Source organism: Pteronotus mesoamericanus, unplaced genomic scaffold, assembly GCF_021234165.1.
Source record: "Pteronotus mesoamericanus isolate MK-2021 breed Mesoamerican mustached bat unplaced genomic scaffold, CSHL_Meso_final scaffold_54, whole genome shotgun sequence".
Classification (NCBI taxonomy): Eukaryota; Metazoa; Chordata; class Mammalia; order Chiroptera; family Mormoopidae; genus Pteronotus; species Pteronotus mesoamericanus.
In genome coordinates, this window is record NW_026555321.1 from 41482861 (window position 1) to 41501390 (window position 18530).

General features: G+C 35.8%; 1 protein-coding gene across 2 annotated transcripts in view; it reads right to left on the reverse strand.

Annotated features, from left to right (window-relative positions):
- DENND6A (DENN domain containing 6A) overlaps nt 1–18530 on the reverse strand; it is a 57177-nt gene that overhangs the window by 25554 nt on the left and 13093 nt on the right. The window contains exons 4-9 of one of the 2 annotated variants that reach the window (XM_054595684.1): nt 10062–10174; nt 7985–8065; nt 3785–3890; nt 3133–3212; nt 2029–2091; nt 1218–1273 (exon numbers count right to left, since the gene is read on the reverse strand). In XM_054595684.1, the coding sequence (XP_054451659.1) occupies nt 1218–1273; nt 2029–2091; nt 3133–3212; nt 3785–3890; nt 7985–8065; nt 10062–10174 (499 nt within the window). The remainder of the gene's footprint in view (nt 1–1217; nt 1274–2028; nt 2092–3132; nt 3213–3784; nt 3891–7984; nt 8066–10061; nt 10175–18530) is intronic. The other variant, XM_054595685.1, reaches the window with a different exon arrangement.

The following is an 18530-nucleotide window of genomic DNA, read 5'->3' on the forward strand; positions in this document are numbered from 1 at the left end:
TTTAAACTGCTGAGTAGTATTCCAGGCACATGCACATAGCTCATTTTGTTTATCCATTTATTAGTATTAGGCTGGTATATAAAGCTGCTATAAATATTTGCATATAGGTGTTTGTGCAGATACATGTTTTCATTTTTATTGGGTAAATACCTAGAAGTGGGATTACTGGGATGTGCTAAGGTCAATGTATAAAACAACTTTAGCATATAAAATTAATCAATCTTTGAAGCAGTATTCCATGTAATTTGAAGGCCACACACACTCACACTCACAAATCCATGCATACACAAAATCAAACCAAAACCCATTCAGCCCTGGCCAGGTAGCTTATTGGTTAGAGTATTGTTCTGATATGCCTAGGTTGTGGGTTCAATCCCCAGTGAGGGCACATACAAGAATCAACGAATGAATGCATAGATAAGTGGAACAACGAATTGATGTTTCTCTCTCTCCCCCTCTTCTCTACAATCAATTAAAAATAAAAAACCCATTCAAAGTTTTTCATGTGACTCCTGATTACATGTATTAGTTTGTAATTGCTCGTTTCTAACAGTGGTTTCTTCAGTTGGACTATACATGAGAACCGCCCGGGAGCTCAAACTTGGGCACCAACCCAAAGATTCTTATTTAGCTGCTCTGTGTAAAGCATAAACATTTTCATATTTAGCTGCTCTGTGTAAATCATAAACATTGGTACTTTTTCCTTCTTTCTTTTTTAAGTGCTAGATCATCTCTGTTATTTTTATTATTGCATTTTGAAAAGTTTCAAACATACAGAAAAATAAAGATAGTAGTGTAAGAACCCCTTTATACATATCATCTAGTGTTAACAATATTTTGCTATTTTTACTTCATTTTTTTCTTACTGAAGTACTTTAAAATAAAACACAAACCTTGTGACATTTCACCTCAAAACACTTTAAAATGCATCTCTAAAAAAAAAGTGCATTTTTTTTTATTACAATACCATTCTCACATTGAACCAAAACAATTTGTTTCTACAATGTAATACCCCAATCCATATCCAAATTTTCCTAACAGTCAAAGCTCAAAACACACACTTGGGGATGAACCATTGATTTATATAGCATGTGACACATAATGATTACTTTCTTCCAATGTTTCCCACATTTCATATAAGAACATTCATTTTCTAAAGAAATTAACAACATCACAAAGCAAAAGAGTAAAAGCAATTAAAATTTCTTACTCTTTACCTGAAAAGATCTACCTCATGAACAGTAGGTAAAACAACAGATATGTGTGTGTCTGCCTAAGATATAAAAAAGAAAAAATAGAGATGTCACTAAGATTTACAGAAATTGATTTTTAAAATATGGCTACTTATTTCATGATCAATAAGCATATTGCTCTATCTTACAAGATTGTCATTATCAAAGAGAAGCCACAAAGAGAGTGTGTCTTAACCAATCTCCCCTAACAGAGCAGAAGGTCAAGGAAACACAGATTCCATGGTTAAAGCATTAACTCAATAGCCAGATTAATTCACAACAGTATGAAATACTAACATAATACTAGTGGATATATGTAACAGGCAAAATTAGCTTTCCTTCTGTCCTCCATTTTATCCAATTCAAAGAACAATGGGTGTCCTGTTTCAAATGAAAAATTCAACCACCGTCATAAACTGATGTAGCTTGGGGAAAACTGAAAGGTAATCATAACTACAGAATCCTTTTGACAAAGCTTCCTAAAAACAGAAGACTGCTGACCACTCTTTAAGAGGCTCTGTTAGAATTAAATCTTATTGAAAAATAGTATTTACTTTTCCCTTGTCCTCACAATTACAGTATAAATTCTGAGTTCTCGACAGTGTCAGAGGAAGAACAAGAAAAATACCTGAGAAACATTAGGAAGCTTATTATCAATTCATTTAAAACCTTTAATTAGGATATTTCAGTAATATTAAAAAATGTACCATAAACCCAAGAAACTGCATTTGCCAGTTTAAAATTTCTGTTAAAGAGACTCTACGTGCTCGATTATTCTATCAGAGTACCACACTACCTGCTGAGTTAACTGCACTATTTGAGTTGTCCCAGGTTTGTCATGACATGTGGGAATCCGTACCTTAAAGAGAAAGAAGAAATTAACTTTGGCAACAAAAGAATGAATGTCCTTTCTATAATTTGTCAGTCCTACCACAATGAGGGATCAGAAGTGCTCTATCCTTCTGATAAAAAGGTATACTAAGCAATGCCTAAAAAGCCATAAAAACAAAGTATTTATGTCAGATTAAAAAATAAAGTCATACTTATTTTCAGTCACAGCAGAAGTAAGTGAACCAAGGTCTCTACACTCCCATACATAAATCACCAATCCAATAAAAAGCAAATGTGTTGAAAAACAGAAAAAGGACATCAACTTCATACCACTTCCTATTTATTGTTCCAATATTTGCTTAATATCCATACCCAAACATACCCTTTTAAGCTTGCCAAACTATGGAATAAGTATCACAGGAAACCATGAGAATTCTGAACCTGGAGCTACAAGTATACTTTTGAGGCTTTCCCAGGGTAAAAACAAAACAAAACACAGCTCCTACAGAAATAAGCACATCTAAAGAGAGAGCATTGCCAAAAATAAGTCCAACATGAAAATGAACTGCAAAAGAACTTAGAGCACATTCATACAAAGCCTGAGAGCAAGACGCTAATTCATTTTTTTAAATAGAAGAAATAAAATTTAATAAAGTGCAGTACCCTAGGATAGACATGTTTATTCTGATATTACATGTTAAGACCATTTAAGACTAAAAACCAATGTCTTTCCTAATTTCTTTTAATTTTTAATAATTCATCCTCAATTCTACAAGTATTCTGCAATACCATTCATTTCTGGGGGGCCATGGAGTAGAATTCTAGGTGACATTTACATTTACATGTATTATATAAGAATGACCCCCTCATGAAAATTCTACAGGATGATGGGCCAGTGGCCCCTGGAATTGTCTAATGGTTCTCTGCAGCATAATGCATTGTGGTATCAAAAAAACCTAGTAAAAGCTAGTAAAAGAGCTGAATGTTATTAGAAAGTTAGAAAACAGAACTCAATGTGACTGTCCTAGGGATCTTTTAAAAAGGAGACAAATGAAATATAAGCTATTACCTTCATTACCACCCCCATAATAGGCAGGTATAATGTTTTCCCTGGCACTGGAGCAGGCCATCGATCAACATCATTGCAAGCTGAAAAAAATAAAACTTCTTTAGTATAAATGGAAATATTAAAACTATGAAAAATAGCATATTAAAAATTAAAACTCTACTGTCCATAGAGCAGAAAAAATATACCAGGAAGGACGGAAGAATAAAGGTAAAATAAGAGTATAAGTAGTGAAAATACCTTACATTTCACCAGAAATACACCTATTCTGGATATAAATTGATCAATAAATTTTTTAAAGCAATGAAATAATAGGTCTAAAAGGAGTTTTTCTGTTCATCTATTACTACTAAAATTAGCTGCAAAAGCACACCACCTGGCAGAGGCCTTTTTTCTGTGTAGAGTAACATAAGAATGTCTGTTTAATAGTACAGCATCAACTCAGTATTTATTGTTAGTCTATGGTGCAAAAGGAGATAATAAATGACAACAGTCTTTCATGTATCTAGGTAAAGATACCAGAAGAATAGTATTACATCTCTCTCCCACCATAAAATTCTTATTTTTTAGAAGATCAGTTTTTAACAGATCATTCCCAGTAAAATGTTTTAAACTCCATCATAAAGGTACTTAAATAACACAATGTTTAACTTACCTGCTTCCAAATAAGGTTTGCTCTTTTCAAAATACTCTGGTGCTATCTGTTTGAGTACAGTGTGGAAAAAATGGATATAAGGTAGTTTGCTGATCAAAACCAAGGACTGGAGGGAAAAAAAGAAACAATGTTTTTTTTTGTTTCCTAATGATTATAATTTAAATTTGTCATTTCTTACATAGTCAATTACTAACAAGCTAAATTCAGCAAAAAGTATGGATTTTGAAATACAAAGGCTTTTACAGTAGATGGGTTAAAGGAAACATAAAACTATAGTTGCAGAATGCAAAATGTTTAAACTTATTACTGTACTTTAAGAACATAAAAGCATATTCACAGATTTTCCTTCTTTCCAGAAAAAAAAATTTCCTATAAACAGAATGTCATGGATAATTTCCAAATCCTATCTCCTATTGTCATTAGCAAAACAGGAATTAGCTATATGAATTGTTATCAGAAAAGGCCAAATTGTAATGCTTTTTCAAACTAAGACTTGTAACTATTATTTTTTTTATTTTTTATTGAACTTATTAGGGTGGTGTTGGTTCATAAAATGATAGAGGTTTTTATTCAATTTATTTTATTGATTATGGTATTACAGCAGACCCATTTTTCCCCCTTTGCCCCCTTCCACCCAGCACCCACCCCACTCCCTCAGGCAGTCCCCACATCATGTCCATGTCCATGGGTCATGCACATGGGTTGTTTGGAACTTTACATCCCATGACTATTTTGTAACTATCAACTTGTATTTAATTCCTTCACCTTTTTTGCCCTGATCTCCCCAGTCCCTCTCCCATCTGGCAACCATCAAAGTGTTCTCTGCATCTATAATTCTGTTTCTGTTCTGCTTGTTTGTTTTGAATTTCAGATTCAATTGTTGATTGATATGTATCTTACTGCCATTTTATTGTACATGTATTGATCTTCATTTTCTTTAATAAATCCCTTTATCATTTCATATAATAATGGTTTGGTGATGATGAACTCCTTCAGTTTTTCCTAGTCTGGAAAGCTCTTTATCTGCCTTTTGAATCTCAACAATAGTTTTCCTGGGTAATCTTGGTATTAAGTCCTTGCTTTCCATTTCTTTGAATTTTTCTGCCAATCCCATCTAGTCTGCAAAGTTTCTTTCGAGAAATCAGCTGACAATCTTATATAAATTCCTTGTAGGTAACTAACTACTTCTCTCTTAATGTTTTTAATATTCTCTTTGTCTTTAACCTTTGGCATTTTAATTATGGTGTGTCTTGGTGTGGGCCTCTTTGGGTTCACCTTGTGTGGGACCATCTGTGCTTCCTGGACTTGCATGTCTATTTCCTTCGCCAAATTAGGGAGGTTCTTCTGTCATCAGTTTTTCAAATAGGTTTTCAATTTCTTGCTCTCTCTCTCTTCCAGGGCTCCCATGATGCAAATGTTGGTACACTTGAAGTTGTCCCAAAGGCTCCTTACAATATCCTCATTTTTTAAAAATTCTTTTTTCTTCTTACTGTTCTGATTGGGTGCTTTTTGCTTTCTTACATTCTAAATCGCTGATGTGAATCTCGGCTTCATCCACTCTGTTGATTCCCTGTAAATTAATCTTCATTTCAGTTAGTGTAGCCTTCATTTCTGACTGGTTCTTTTTTATGGTTTTCATGTCTTTTATGCTGTTAAAGTTCTCTGAGTTCATCTGCTCTTCCCCTAAGTTCATTGAGCATCCTTATAACCACCATTTCAACTCTGCATCTAGTAAATAGATTGCTTGTTTCCATTTTGTTTAGTTCTTTTTCTGGAGTTTTGTTCTGTTTTCATTTGACCCTTTCTTTCTCTTCTCATTTTGGCAGTTTGTTTCTATGCATTAGGTAGAGCTGCTACAACTCCCTGTCTTGGTAGAGTGGCCTAATGTAGCAGGGGTTCTGTAGGATTTAGTACACAGCCTCCCCTATCACCTACACAGCTTGTAGGCTGTGTACACCCTCCTCTTATAGTTGAGACTTGATTGCTGTTGGCAGGTCAACGGGAGGGATTTACTCAGGCCGAACAGCTACAAGTACTGGCTGTGACCACAACTACCAATCTCCCACCACTGCTGAGGATCAGCTGAGCAGGGGCCCACTCTACACAGCAGAAGTTACTTTATCAGGGCTCTGGTGCCCACTGAGTCCACCTCTTGAGTATGTTGCTTGTGGAGGTGGTTGGGTGGTGGTGCTCTGACATGATCTGTAGCTGGCTAGCTGGGTGCGTAGACTCCAGGCTCCCCAAGAGTGCAGGCCAAGGTCAACCATTGCCTGTGTCCTGTCTGAGGCCACCTGACATAAGCCAGAGTTATCTGCAGATGGCTGCTACTTGTGCTGGGCCTGGAAGTACCCAAGCTAGGCCAAACTGTGAACGAAAGCCAGCTGCTGCTAGTTCATGGAGCTTACTGAGGACAGCTACTGCTTTTTTGAGAGGATTTAGTAAAATCTGAAGCATAAGCCAAAAAAAGCCATTCACATGAGAAAGCCAATGGAAACAGCTTGGGTGAGCCCGACAGTTGAGTGGGGCAGAGCCTCAGGCAATCACCAGGGTAGGGCAAATATATTGATAGAGTCAGATATGGTGCCTGCCTGTGAGCTCTGTGGGGGAGTAGGGCTCAGAAAAGAAGAATGGCCTCTACCAGTTCTATCTAGCAGAAAGCTATCTGTTAGCTCTTGCCTTGGTCCCAGACACTTCAGTTCCTCTCAGTATACCTCTGGTGCCTTCAAAGCTGCTGCCCTGTTGCTGGAGCTCAGAGGGAGTGAGCCTGAATAAGCCTGTGCATGGGCCCTTTAAGAGAAGCTGCCTGGGACTCCAGAAGTTTTTGTCTTCCATAGCTTCAATCCCTACTTGTTTTCACACCTAGAAATTATGGGAACTTACCTTCCTGGCACTTGAATCCTTGGCTGGGGGCTCTGTTGTAGGACTAGAACCCTTAGCTCCCAAGATATACCTCCCAATTTTTATCTGCCACACACGGATGTGGGACCACTTATTCTGTGTCTCTGCCCCTCCTACCAATATCAATGTGGTTTCTTTCTTAATTCCATAGTTGCAAGACTTCACTTAGCTCAATCTCTGGCATTTCTGAATAATGGTTTTTCCCTGGTTTACTTGTAATTTTAATGTGGTTGTGCGACGGTGTGAGCGTTATTTACCTAGGCCACCATCTTAGTTTTCTCCCCTATGGAACACTTTTAAAAATTACATAGGTTTCACCCTGGCTGGGTGGCTCAGTTGGTTGGAGCATACACCAGTACAGTTACTGGGTCAATTCCCGGTCAGGGCACATACCTAGGTTGCAGTTTTGATCCCCAGTCAGGACGCATACAGAAAGCAACCAGTGGATGTTTCTCTCTCATATGGATGTTTCTCTTTCTCTAATCAATAAACATATCCTTGGGTGAGGATTTAAAAATTTTTTAATTATATAGGTTTCAAGGGTACAATTCTATAAATGCATCATCTGTATATTGTATTGTGTATTTACCGCTGCAAGTCAAGTTTCCTCCCATCACCACTTATCCCCACTTTGCCTTCTCCTACCTCCCCCAGTATTTTAGACTTCAATGGTGACAGCCACATACTTGGAAATTGTGACTTCATGATTTTATCACTTCGGATATATAACCTAATCTTGCTTTTCAAAATCTGTTTTCTTGAAAACTATTTTTTACCTTTCCATCCAGCACCAATTACTGGTCAGGGCATATTCTGGGTATGAAAGGTAAAAAAATGTGTTCCAAAAGCTGGGAATGCATTGAAACGAAATAATATTTTTTAAGAAAGTAAAAGATTGTACATTTAGAGTAAAAACTATGTCTAAGATATTGCTAAGGTATATTCACTGACTCTTCAAAAAAGATAATGCAAGTTTTTATTAGTTGTAACTATGTTATAATCTGTTTATTCTTTATCTTATTCTAAAATGTAAAAATTAAGCAGATTCTTCTGACTTTTGACAGTTTCATAAAAAAGTGTAACTTATTGTCAGGAATCTAGTACAGAGAGAGTAGAAAGATAAAATTCAATAGCAGGTAAAAATCTAGGCATAGATGTCTATAATCTAAAAAATAAAGATAAAATATAAATTCTAGTATGTTTAAAAATAAAATATCAAAGGCTTTCAAGACTATTCATTCTAACAGTTTCTATCTAACCACAATATAAAAATTTTTCTATTATAGTGTATATGAAAATTACCTTCTGAAAGTAGCCTCTTTTTAGAGTTTTGTCTCGAACTTGTCGGAAATATACATATCCATAAAAATAAGCAGGATCCTTCTATAAAAAAGTGACAAATAAGAAAAAAAAATATATATATAGCTATTCTTTATTATTAACATTAGGCTCCTGTATAAACCTGAACAGAATCATGAGGTATACTTAGTCTTTTCCACCAACACAAAAAATAATCACTGACGGTAACAGCCAGATAAAAATCTGCTAACTTGCCCAAAGATGAAATAATCATACTAAAGTCATGTTTCCCCTCTAAAACTTACTCTGCTTACATTCATCATTCATAGCTGTACTAGGTAAAGGGAGTTAGGAAACAAACTGTTTTCCCCCAACACATAGTTTTTTTAAAGTCCTGCCTACACTTGGCCAGTCTTAACAGAATGAGGTATCCTAATGTAAAATTTCAAGAGAGAAAAATAAAAGGAGTTAAATGACAATCTGACTAATACATAGCCAGTTACATTTTTACCCAATAATAATGAAACACTGTAGTGTTTATCAACATACAATTTGAAAGGTAATTTACATTCCAAAAAACTTAAGAAGTTTTAATATCCTAATGGAATAAATTATGGCCCAGTTCCTTATTTGTTATTCTTTAAATAAATACTTATTGACCACCAAATACTTGTTCAAAATACTATGAACAAGGTATTATGTTAGAGAAGATAAAAACATGCATAAGACACAGTTCCTTAAGGAAATCACACGTAAAAGTACAAAAACCACCATTATGGAATAGAAGGTCAAGTACCATGAAGAAAGCAGAAAGTGTTACAAAGAGGTCAAGGGGGAAGAGATTATCTCTATGAGGATCAGTAAAGATTTCATGGAGACAGCTGATTTTAAATTGGGCATTGAAGGATGTATATGATTTAAACAAAGACAAAGACATTCCAGGTTTAGAGGTCCAGGAGTTTCAGCAAAAACACAGACACAGAAAAAATATAAGCTATCCCAGGGAAAAGCAAGATAAAAGTAGTTCATTTTGGCTAAAATATGGAACATGTAAAGAAATGGTATGAAGTTGGAAACTGAAAGGTAAAGGCCTTATTTTAGAAGGCCCAAAAAAATGAGGGCAAGGAAATAGTACTATCATTAGCTCTTGATTCATTAAATAATAGGTAGTCATTTTAGATTTTATTTACTTTTAGGTAATATATATTTATACTTTGGCTGGCAACACTGTAAGATACATTGCGTTGGAATGTCTTTGGGCAAATTTCATATCCGCAATACCCGTAAACTCCCTCAACTGTAAAAGGACTGCTCTCAGAACACTACAGGGAAGACTAATGAGATAATGTGTGCTTATTAATACAGTGTCTAGAACATAAAAAGGTCTAATAAATGTAGCTAATATTATCATCAGTTGAAAGAATACGTTAATAATGACAGTAAAAGGTCATGGAAAGGAGTAGATAGCTATAAGAGATATTTCAAAGGTAATACCTTTGCTAACTAAAAGGGGTTCCTGTAATTAGTGGAACCAGGTAGGTAAACTGCAAATGCTGATTTTAGGCAAACTATGTCAAGTTCATGCTGTATGTCTAATAGGACATCCAGATGGCAATATTCCTCATGCAGAGTACAAAACAGAAACCTATAGCCTGGAATTACCTAAATTATTAAAAGTATTTTTAGTAAACAGCAAGTATAAAATAAAGCTCATTAAAAAATCAAAAAGAGAACCATAACTCTATCATAAAGTAGGTAGGGATTACCACAGGGAATCTTCGACTCTGGGATATATTTTATGGTATAGTATCACTCTACCACCACATCTGAACAAAGAGTTATTAACAAATGAAAGAAATCAATTTATTTAATTCACAATGGGCATTATGTTTCAAGAACACTAACTTTATAAAGTCTCTTTCACTCACACACTGAATCTTTATGAATCAGACTCAGGAAATCCATCAGTGTGATATATATTAACAAAACCAAAATATTTCTGAATGCTATGAAGTAACTGAATAACTGAGTTTTAAAATTTCCTCTCACATTGACATTCTTCTATTACTACTTTTCCAACCTTTAGATAAACTGGTAAATCTTTGTCAAACTGATCCAGGAAACAATGCAGTGACACCCTTCTCCCAGAAGACTGTCGAAATCTAAAACAAAACTGGGTATCTCCAAGACAACCTAATGAAAACAAAAATAAAAGAAATTAAGGATAGCACAGTATAACAATTATTTATCCAGTTTCATCAAATGTTAAGAGTGGCAAGGGTCCTAGCAATCATTTAAATCCATTCTATCACATTTTTAGAGAAGAAGAAGGAGAGCTCATGAGAGTTCAAGTTGCTTGCTCAAAGCCAACTTCATTGGTTAGAGGCAAAGCCATTAGTAAAATATGCACTTTATTCCTAAGTCCCTCTATTATTTTTCCCATTCCATTTTTCCCCATGAAATTAAAATTTTTTGAAAACTGTATGTAATGTGGACTCACAAGCATAATAATGAGCAAAAGAAGCCATGAACAAAATAATACATACTGTTCAAATTCATGTATATAGTTGTTTATAAAAAAGCAGGCAAAACTATAGTGTTTAGGGGTGCACAGCTGGGTAATAAAACTACAAAGAAACTACAATAAAACTACAAAAAAAAAAAAACTACAAGAAACTTATTACTCTAAGAATTAGGATAGAGGTGGTTACTTTTGGGAGGGGACCTGAGGGAGCTTTTGAGGTGCTAGCAAAGTTCTATTTCTTAAACTTGTATGTGTTTTATATTTCACAATGAGACTTTTTAAAAAGACTTTATTTATTTATTTTTTAGAGAGAGAAGGGAGGGAGAAAGAGAGGGAAAGAAACTGCAGCAAACCAGGGACCTGGCCCACAACACAAGCATGTGCGCTGAACGGGAATCGAACCAGCAACCTTTCAGTTTGCAGGACACCACCCAACCCACTGAGCCACACTGGTCAGGGTCACAATGAGATTTTTTAAAAAAGACATCCTACTGGAAGAGCCCAATAATAAACTTAATACTTTAATCATTTTAATTAAAAATAAACTTTTAACCTTTAATCATTTTAAATAACCTCTTAAAACACATACACTTTACCTAAACTGCCAGGCAATAACTACAAAAAACAAAAACTGTGAATACTGTAAAAAACAAAAGACATATGAAGTTACTTGTCACTCAAATTTTTCCTGCTTACTATATTTAAAATTCTTAAGATTTTATTAAATGTAAAATGTGCTCAGGATTTTATTACTTATTATTATGCTCAAAAGTACTTTAGCATATGAAGTTCTCAACAAAAAAAGGAAAAGCTTGGTAATATGTTTACGTTTTTTTAAAAGCAACTCAGTATGTACACCTAAATGCAATTATAGAAACTAATATTTCTTTGGTGGTGGAAGGAAGAAACAAAGGGAACTGGGGGCGGGGGAGGGCAGTTGTCATGCAGGCTTTCAAGGCCAGGCAGGTTCACATGGGACTCCGAAAGACGGAAGAAAGTTCGCAGAGCCTTTGGGAAGTCTGACATGCCTTTATCCCCAGATGGGGTGATCCACCCACAAGCTGCAAGTGGCACCGTGGCAAGTCCTGGCTCCCTTATATATATACTAAGTGTGCACAAAGCTGCAAGATGCCAATACTGACCTTCAGTTATATAACAGACCTCCATTCTACACATGCAGGTCCCTACGCAACGGTGCTATAACGGTGTTATATGAACACCGTTAAATTTTGTCTGCCCTGACATCCAGGTGATGGAGCCTGACTGACTCCATTTTCCCTACACGGGTCAATTCAGTTTCTTTAATTTTTAAAGCAGGCGTATTAAAAATAAGGAAAATAATTGAAACCTGAGAAAATAAAAAATATTCCTAGCATTGTTTTAGTTCAACAGATTTATGTACTGATGGTTTAATTTTTCTTTTTAGAAGACATTATCTTTAAAAAAAAATCTACAGAGAAGTACAAACTAATTTCTCTGAGACAATAAGATAGAACAGGAATATGCAATAGATTTTAAGAAAGAAATATTATAGTATCTGGAAAATGTAAGGAATGCTAAAGCTTCGTGGAAGGGAAGCAATGAGCTCCTATAGCCTCAGATCCCTACTCGCCTGGCTCCATTCTCAAATCATGGGCATGCTGTAAGACCTTTCCAGTGACTAGCTGCACCCACAAGCTGTACAGAATTGGTCAGAAGGCTAGTTCACCAGGGCAAAAAGGCTTTAGTAGTGTCCTTATGAACTGAGGTAAATGGTTTCCATTTTATATTTCAATAATCTGTCCATTCACATACAAAAGATTACTAAAGAAATACCAACTCCTTATCTGGCTTTGTTGAGAATCTTTGTTCTCCATCCTGACCTCACCATTATTATCATAGGAAAGGAGGCATTACAGATTGGCAACCAGATTTTTCACATTTGCCTTGCAGAAAATGATACCTTAGAAAGGGAAGAGCAACTTGATTCCCTACAACCTCATAAATATATATTGTCAGTTTGTCTATATAACAAGAGACTGCAGTTCTACATAAGCAACATAATGATTAAATGTGAAAGATGGTTAAATGAGTGTGATCATGAGGAAAAAGTTATGATCTGAGGAAAAAGAAGTCACAAGCCATGGGACCTAGTCCCAGGACCATCAATAATTGCCTTCTAATTAACCTAAGGTTCTCAATGTCCTTAAAAAAAATAAGGGGTACCACAAGACAATCACTTAAAGTCACGTCCAGCAGTTACATTCAATGATTCTAAAAAAAAGTCCGTAACAGACCAACAACTCTACTGAATTCCAAGAATCATGCATCTTACCCAATATAAAGAAAAATAAAAGATCTATAAAGCTCCAAGTACTCCTAAAAGTTATGCTATGTGTGTCACAGCTTTCTGATTGTAGCATCAACGTGGAACATTTTAATGGAAATGATTTTTTTCTTTGTATTAACCAAAGTATGAAGATTAATTTACACAAATTTTAAGATTACATGGCAGCTCTCTAAGGAAAATACACCTTAATGCTGAGTTCTTGATCAAGACCAGCACAAACCCTTTCACATGATAGTACCAAGTGTTAAGGGAACAGCAAATCTGCTCATTAAGACTCCATAGCTTTAGAAAAAGTTGTACTTAAATTAATCTAACACAATTTTTACTAGCCTAGAAAACCAAACTAATAATCCAATACTCTTTATTTTTTTGGTGTTTATGTTTTACTATTTATTTATACTGTGTTCACGTCACTGTAGATTCATAAACAGAGTCCATGCCAAAATATTCTTAATCATTCCCCTTTGGGTGACTAAAAAAGTAGTAGTTCCCACTTTTCTTCTCTAATTCTTTTTTTTTCTTTTTTTGGTACTTTATTGATTATGCCATTACAGTTATCACAATTTTTGCCCCGCTGCCCCAATCCACCAAGCACCACGCATACCCTCTGGCAATACCTCCCTTTAGTTCATGTCCATGGGTCATGCATGTAAGTTCTTTGGCTACTCCATTTCCTATATTGTTCTTAACATCCCTCGGCTACTCAGTACCTACCATTTTGTCCTTCTTAATCCCTGCACCTTTTCCCCCATTCTTCCCTTTCCCCCTCCCAACTGATAACCCTTCAAATGATCTCTGTATCTATGATTGTTTGCTTTTTTGCTTAGTTTGTTTAGATTTAATTGTAGACAGCTGTGAATTTATTGACATTTTAAAATTCTTAGTTTTTACATTCTTTTTCTTAAGTAAGTCCCTTTAACATTTCATAGCATAATGGCTTGGTGATGACGAACTCCTTTAGCTTTACCTTGTCTGGGAAGCACTTTATCTGCCCTTGAATCATAACTGATAGCTTTTCTGGATAGAGTAATCTAGGTTGTAGGTCCTTGTTTTTCGTCACTTCAAATACTTCTTGCCAGTCCCTTCTAGCCTGCAAAGTTTCTTTTGAGAAATCAGCTGACAGTTTTATTGGGAAGTCCTTTGTAGGTAACTATCTGCTTTACTCCTGTTGCTTTTAAGATTCTCTCTTTATCTTTAACCCTTGGTATTTTAATTATGATGTATCTTGGTATGGTCCTCTTTGGGTCCATCTTGTTTGGGACGCTCTGTGCTTCCTGGACTTGTATGTCTATTTCCTTCACAAAATTAGGTAAGTTTTCTTTTATTATTTTTTCAAATAGATTTCCTTCCAATTTCTTCCTCTTTCTCTTCTCCTTCCAGCACCCCTATGATTTGAATGTTGGTACATCTGAAGTTGTCCCAGAGGCTCCTTAGCCTATCCTTGTTTTTTTGGGTTCTTTTTCCTTCTTGCTATTCTGATTGATTGCTTTTTTTTCTTCCTTATGTTCCAAATCATTGATTTGATTCTTGGCTTCATCCACTCTACTGTTGATTCCCTGTAAATTTTTATTTCACTTAATGCAAACTTCATTTCTGCCTGGGTCTTTTTTATGTTGTTGAAGTACCCAATGAGTTCCTTGAGCATCCTAATAACCAGTGTTTTGAACTTGGCATCTGATAGATTGCTTATCTCCATTTTGCCTAGTTCTTTTTCTGGAGTTTTGTTCTGTTCTTTCACTTGGCCCATATTTTTTTTATCTCCTCATTTTGGCCCATATTTTTTTGTCTCCTCATTTTGGCATCCTCTCTGTGTTTGTGTCTATGTATTAGGTAAAGCTGCTTTGACTATGTGTCTTAGTACAGTGGCCTACTATAGAAATAGCATACCCATAGTTGGATGGGGCAGAGTGCTAGGTAATCGCCAGGGCAGGGCAACCCATTTGAACCAAGCTGATAGTCTCAAATATGGTATCTCTGCTCTATGGCTCTGTGTGGAGTCTACTCAAAAAAGGGACAATAGATGCTGACTGGCCTCTGGGGTTTTGTCCAAGAGGACACTGTCCCATAGCACTTACCCTGATGCCAGACACTTTAGTTTCTCCCCGTGTGCCACTGGTGCCCTTCCAGCTGCTGCCCCAGTGCTGAAGCCCAAAGGTTGTGAGTCTGCATAAGTCCTAAGTCCAATTCAGGCTCTTTAAAAGGAGACACCTGAGAACCCGTCAGTTTCTTCTGCTACCCCAACCTCCATTGGTTTTTACAGCCAGAAGTTATGGGGACTTTTCTTCCTGGCACTGGAACCCTGGGCTGGGTGGTCTGATGTGGGGCTGGGTTCCCTTGCCCCCAAGTGAGGTATGCCGCCCAATTTTTATCCACCACATGTAGGTGTGGGACCACCTGTTCCGCGTCTCCACCCCTCCTACATGTCTGGATGAATGTGACCTCTTTAATTCCTTAGTTGTCAGACTCCCATACAGATCAATTTTCTGGGTGTTGATTCTGTGTGTTAGTTGTTTTGTATTTTAGTTTTAATTTTTGCTATGGTTATGCAAGGAGGCGAGCCATGTTTACCTCTGCCTCCATCTTGACCAGTCTAATCCAATATTCTTTAAACCAAGGAAATTCTGTCATCTTCCCCCACCAACCTTTTCCAAATAACTAAATTCTTATAATAGAAATCAAATAGAATCCTGGGTTGAAATTATTTTCATTATTTAGTCACTATGGCAGAAGTAATTTTTCCCTTCCAATATCAGTTGAGCACTGATATTTATTGAGTGCTTACTTTATTCCAGGCACTGTTCTAAATGCGTTAGAGACATTAACTCATTTGGTTTTCATGCTTCTCAGCATTGAAAGTCTCATTATTATTCCTGATTATAAGGAGTAAAAAAAGCAGAGAAAAGTTATGTAATCATCCAAAGAAATAAATTCACTAAATGGTAGGCGCAAGAATTTAAACCCAAGAAGTCTAAATCTGGAGCTGGTGTTCTTGACCACTATTATATCATACTAGCTCTTTCAAGTCAAAATGGACTTCAAAATACTACTTCCATTTATGTGAAATATCCAGAACAGGTAAATCCATAGAGACAGAAAGCAGATAGGTGGTTGCCTAGATCTGTTATCAGGGACTGGGGTGAGAAAAACAGAGTAGGGAGTTTCTTCTTTCTTTCTTTCTTTTCTTTCTTTTCTTTCTTTCTTTTCTTTCTTTCTTTCTTTCTTTCTTTCTTTCTTTCTTTCTTTCTTTCTTTCTTTCTTTCTTTTCTTTCTCTTCCTTCCTTCCTTCCTTCCTTCCTTTCTTTTTTCTTTCTTTCTTGCTTGCTTTCTTTCTAGGACATAAGCTTTTGGGGTTTTTTTAAAAGATTTTATTTATTTATTTATTTTTAGAGAGAGGAGAAGGGAAGAAAGAGAAGGAGAGAAACATCGATGTGCAAGAGATACATCAATCGGTTGCCTCACATGCCCCCACAACTGGTGACCTGGCTCACAACCCAGGCATGTGCCCTGACTGGGAATTGAACCAGAGACTTTCTGGTTTGCAGGCCCCAACTCGATTCACTGAACCACACCAGCCAGGGCAGAGTATAGAATTTCTTTTTGGGTGATGAATATTTTCTAAATTTGACTGCAATGATAGTTGCATGATGCTGTGAATATACAAAAAATCATTGAATTATATATTTCACATGTGTTAATTGTATCTCAATAAGGCTTTTTAAAAAATGTTACTTCTCTGACCATTAGAAAGGTTGAAAAACAAAATTCCTTCTGAAAATTCCTCTCAGATCATGGAGTTCTTAAACTCACTGTTCTCTGTGCAATACACTTCATTCAAGCAAGCAGCCAGTCCTTTCAGTCATGGCTCCTCCTATATGAACGCTATGCGGTATGCCAGAACTCTCCTCTCATTTTAAAATATGAAGGGCATAGAGTATTTTTGCAAGCTTCTTTTACATCTACCAATTACACTGAGACTACAAAGCTAAAGGTAAACATACTTCCTGTACCTAAAATATCATTTAAAGATTTGAGGGAAAAAAAGCTTAAATATTTTCCCTAAAGGGAACAGATTGTTTATTTTAAACATTGTTTATTATAAAGATTGTTTTAAATTTAAATTTTAAAGATTGTTTATTAGCACAAATACAGCTACAGAGCAGACCAGAATGCATAAGATGTGGATAAAACATGAGATTTCATGCACTAACCCTATCGTTGGCCTTCAGCTCTCTGTAGTCACTATCCCTGTGAGTAAAGCAGCTGAGTTGGAATTGGTGACAAACAGGAATTTGAAATAGGGCTTTTCCAGGTTTAGTCCACAGGCTGATACCAGTCTACAAATTCTTACTGATCCATGATGAAATAAATATCCAAGTTGAGAATAAGCATTTAGGAACTCTTAACAGCAATTTGATATTGTCATGACAAATCTGGACTTTTATTTTGCATTTTTTGGTTTTTCTCCCTTAATTTTTCTAGTAATTCCTTTAAAATGTATTTTATAAAAGCATTGGTCCACAAGATGGGAAATTAAAAAAAAAAAACTGGCTCCACATATAGTGTGAGAAGCACCGCTTTCGGCACTGGGAGGTGTAAAGCACATGATGATGTCCCTGCTGTTACAGAGAAGAAATCTGTTGAGACAATATTTTCTGCATATCTAATCCACCCAGAGCAAGGATTAATCTTTCCCTTGAACTCACCATTACTTAAAACTTTACTAATGCTGAGTTTTCTCTCTGGACATGTTTAAAACATAGTGGTTACAGTCCCTGGGTACCCATCACAGCCTAAGCCTCAGGAACACCTGTACCCAAATAATGCTAATGCTGAACAGTAATGAGAAAAAATATCTGAAAAATATTTATCAAAGAGTACGCATACTTTAAATCTAGGCTCCTAGGATAAAAGCCATTCAAATGGAACAAGAAATAAAAACCTAAAAACAAACCAATTTCTAAAGTCATGAGATCTAGAGAGGTGGGAGTATGTATGTGTATTGGTAGAGGGTGGAGGAGGTGGAAGACCGGCAAATCATTCCATTGGAAATGCCAAAAGCATTCCTCTTTACCTGTACAGCATAAAAGAGTCTAAATGTTCTTTTGTTTTTTAAAAGTGTGCACCATGGAACAAAAACCTAGACTTTCCTTAAGACTACTCTACTGTGCCTAGACTTCTTCTCATGACAATAAAGCTATTTCAGTAAAAATTAAATCCATTTCAAAGTTGGCACAGTAATCCCAACCTCATTTTAATAAAACACTTACATGAAACAAACTCTTTGAATAATCAAAAATGAGAATAGTGATCTCAAATATATACAAAACTCACAGTCTCTTGCTGTCTTGATTAAAATTCATTTGTTAAGAGGACAAAATGTTTCTAAGATCTTTTGTCAATTTTACTTTTAAGTACCAACCTGACTTCAAATAAAATGAACCACACTTCATTTGATGCAGATCTTATGAAAAAGGCATTACAAAACATCTGTAGGTCACTCGAATGCCTGAAATCATGATCGAATTCTGATTTATACAAATGTATACTTGAGATTAACTTCCAAAAAGAAAATGATGCATGGAGAGACTGACTACAAAACTGGAAATGAACAGGCTACCTGAACATCATATAATTAACCTCTTAGCCTTGATGCTCATGTAGAGATACGAAAAAGAAAGCAAGCCATGAAAAACAAC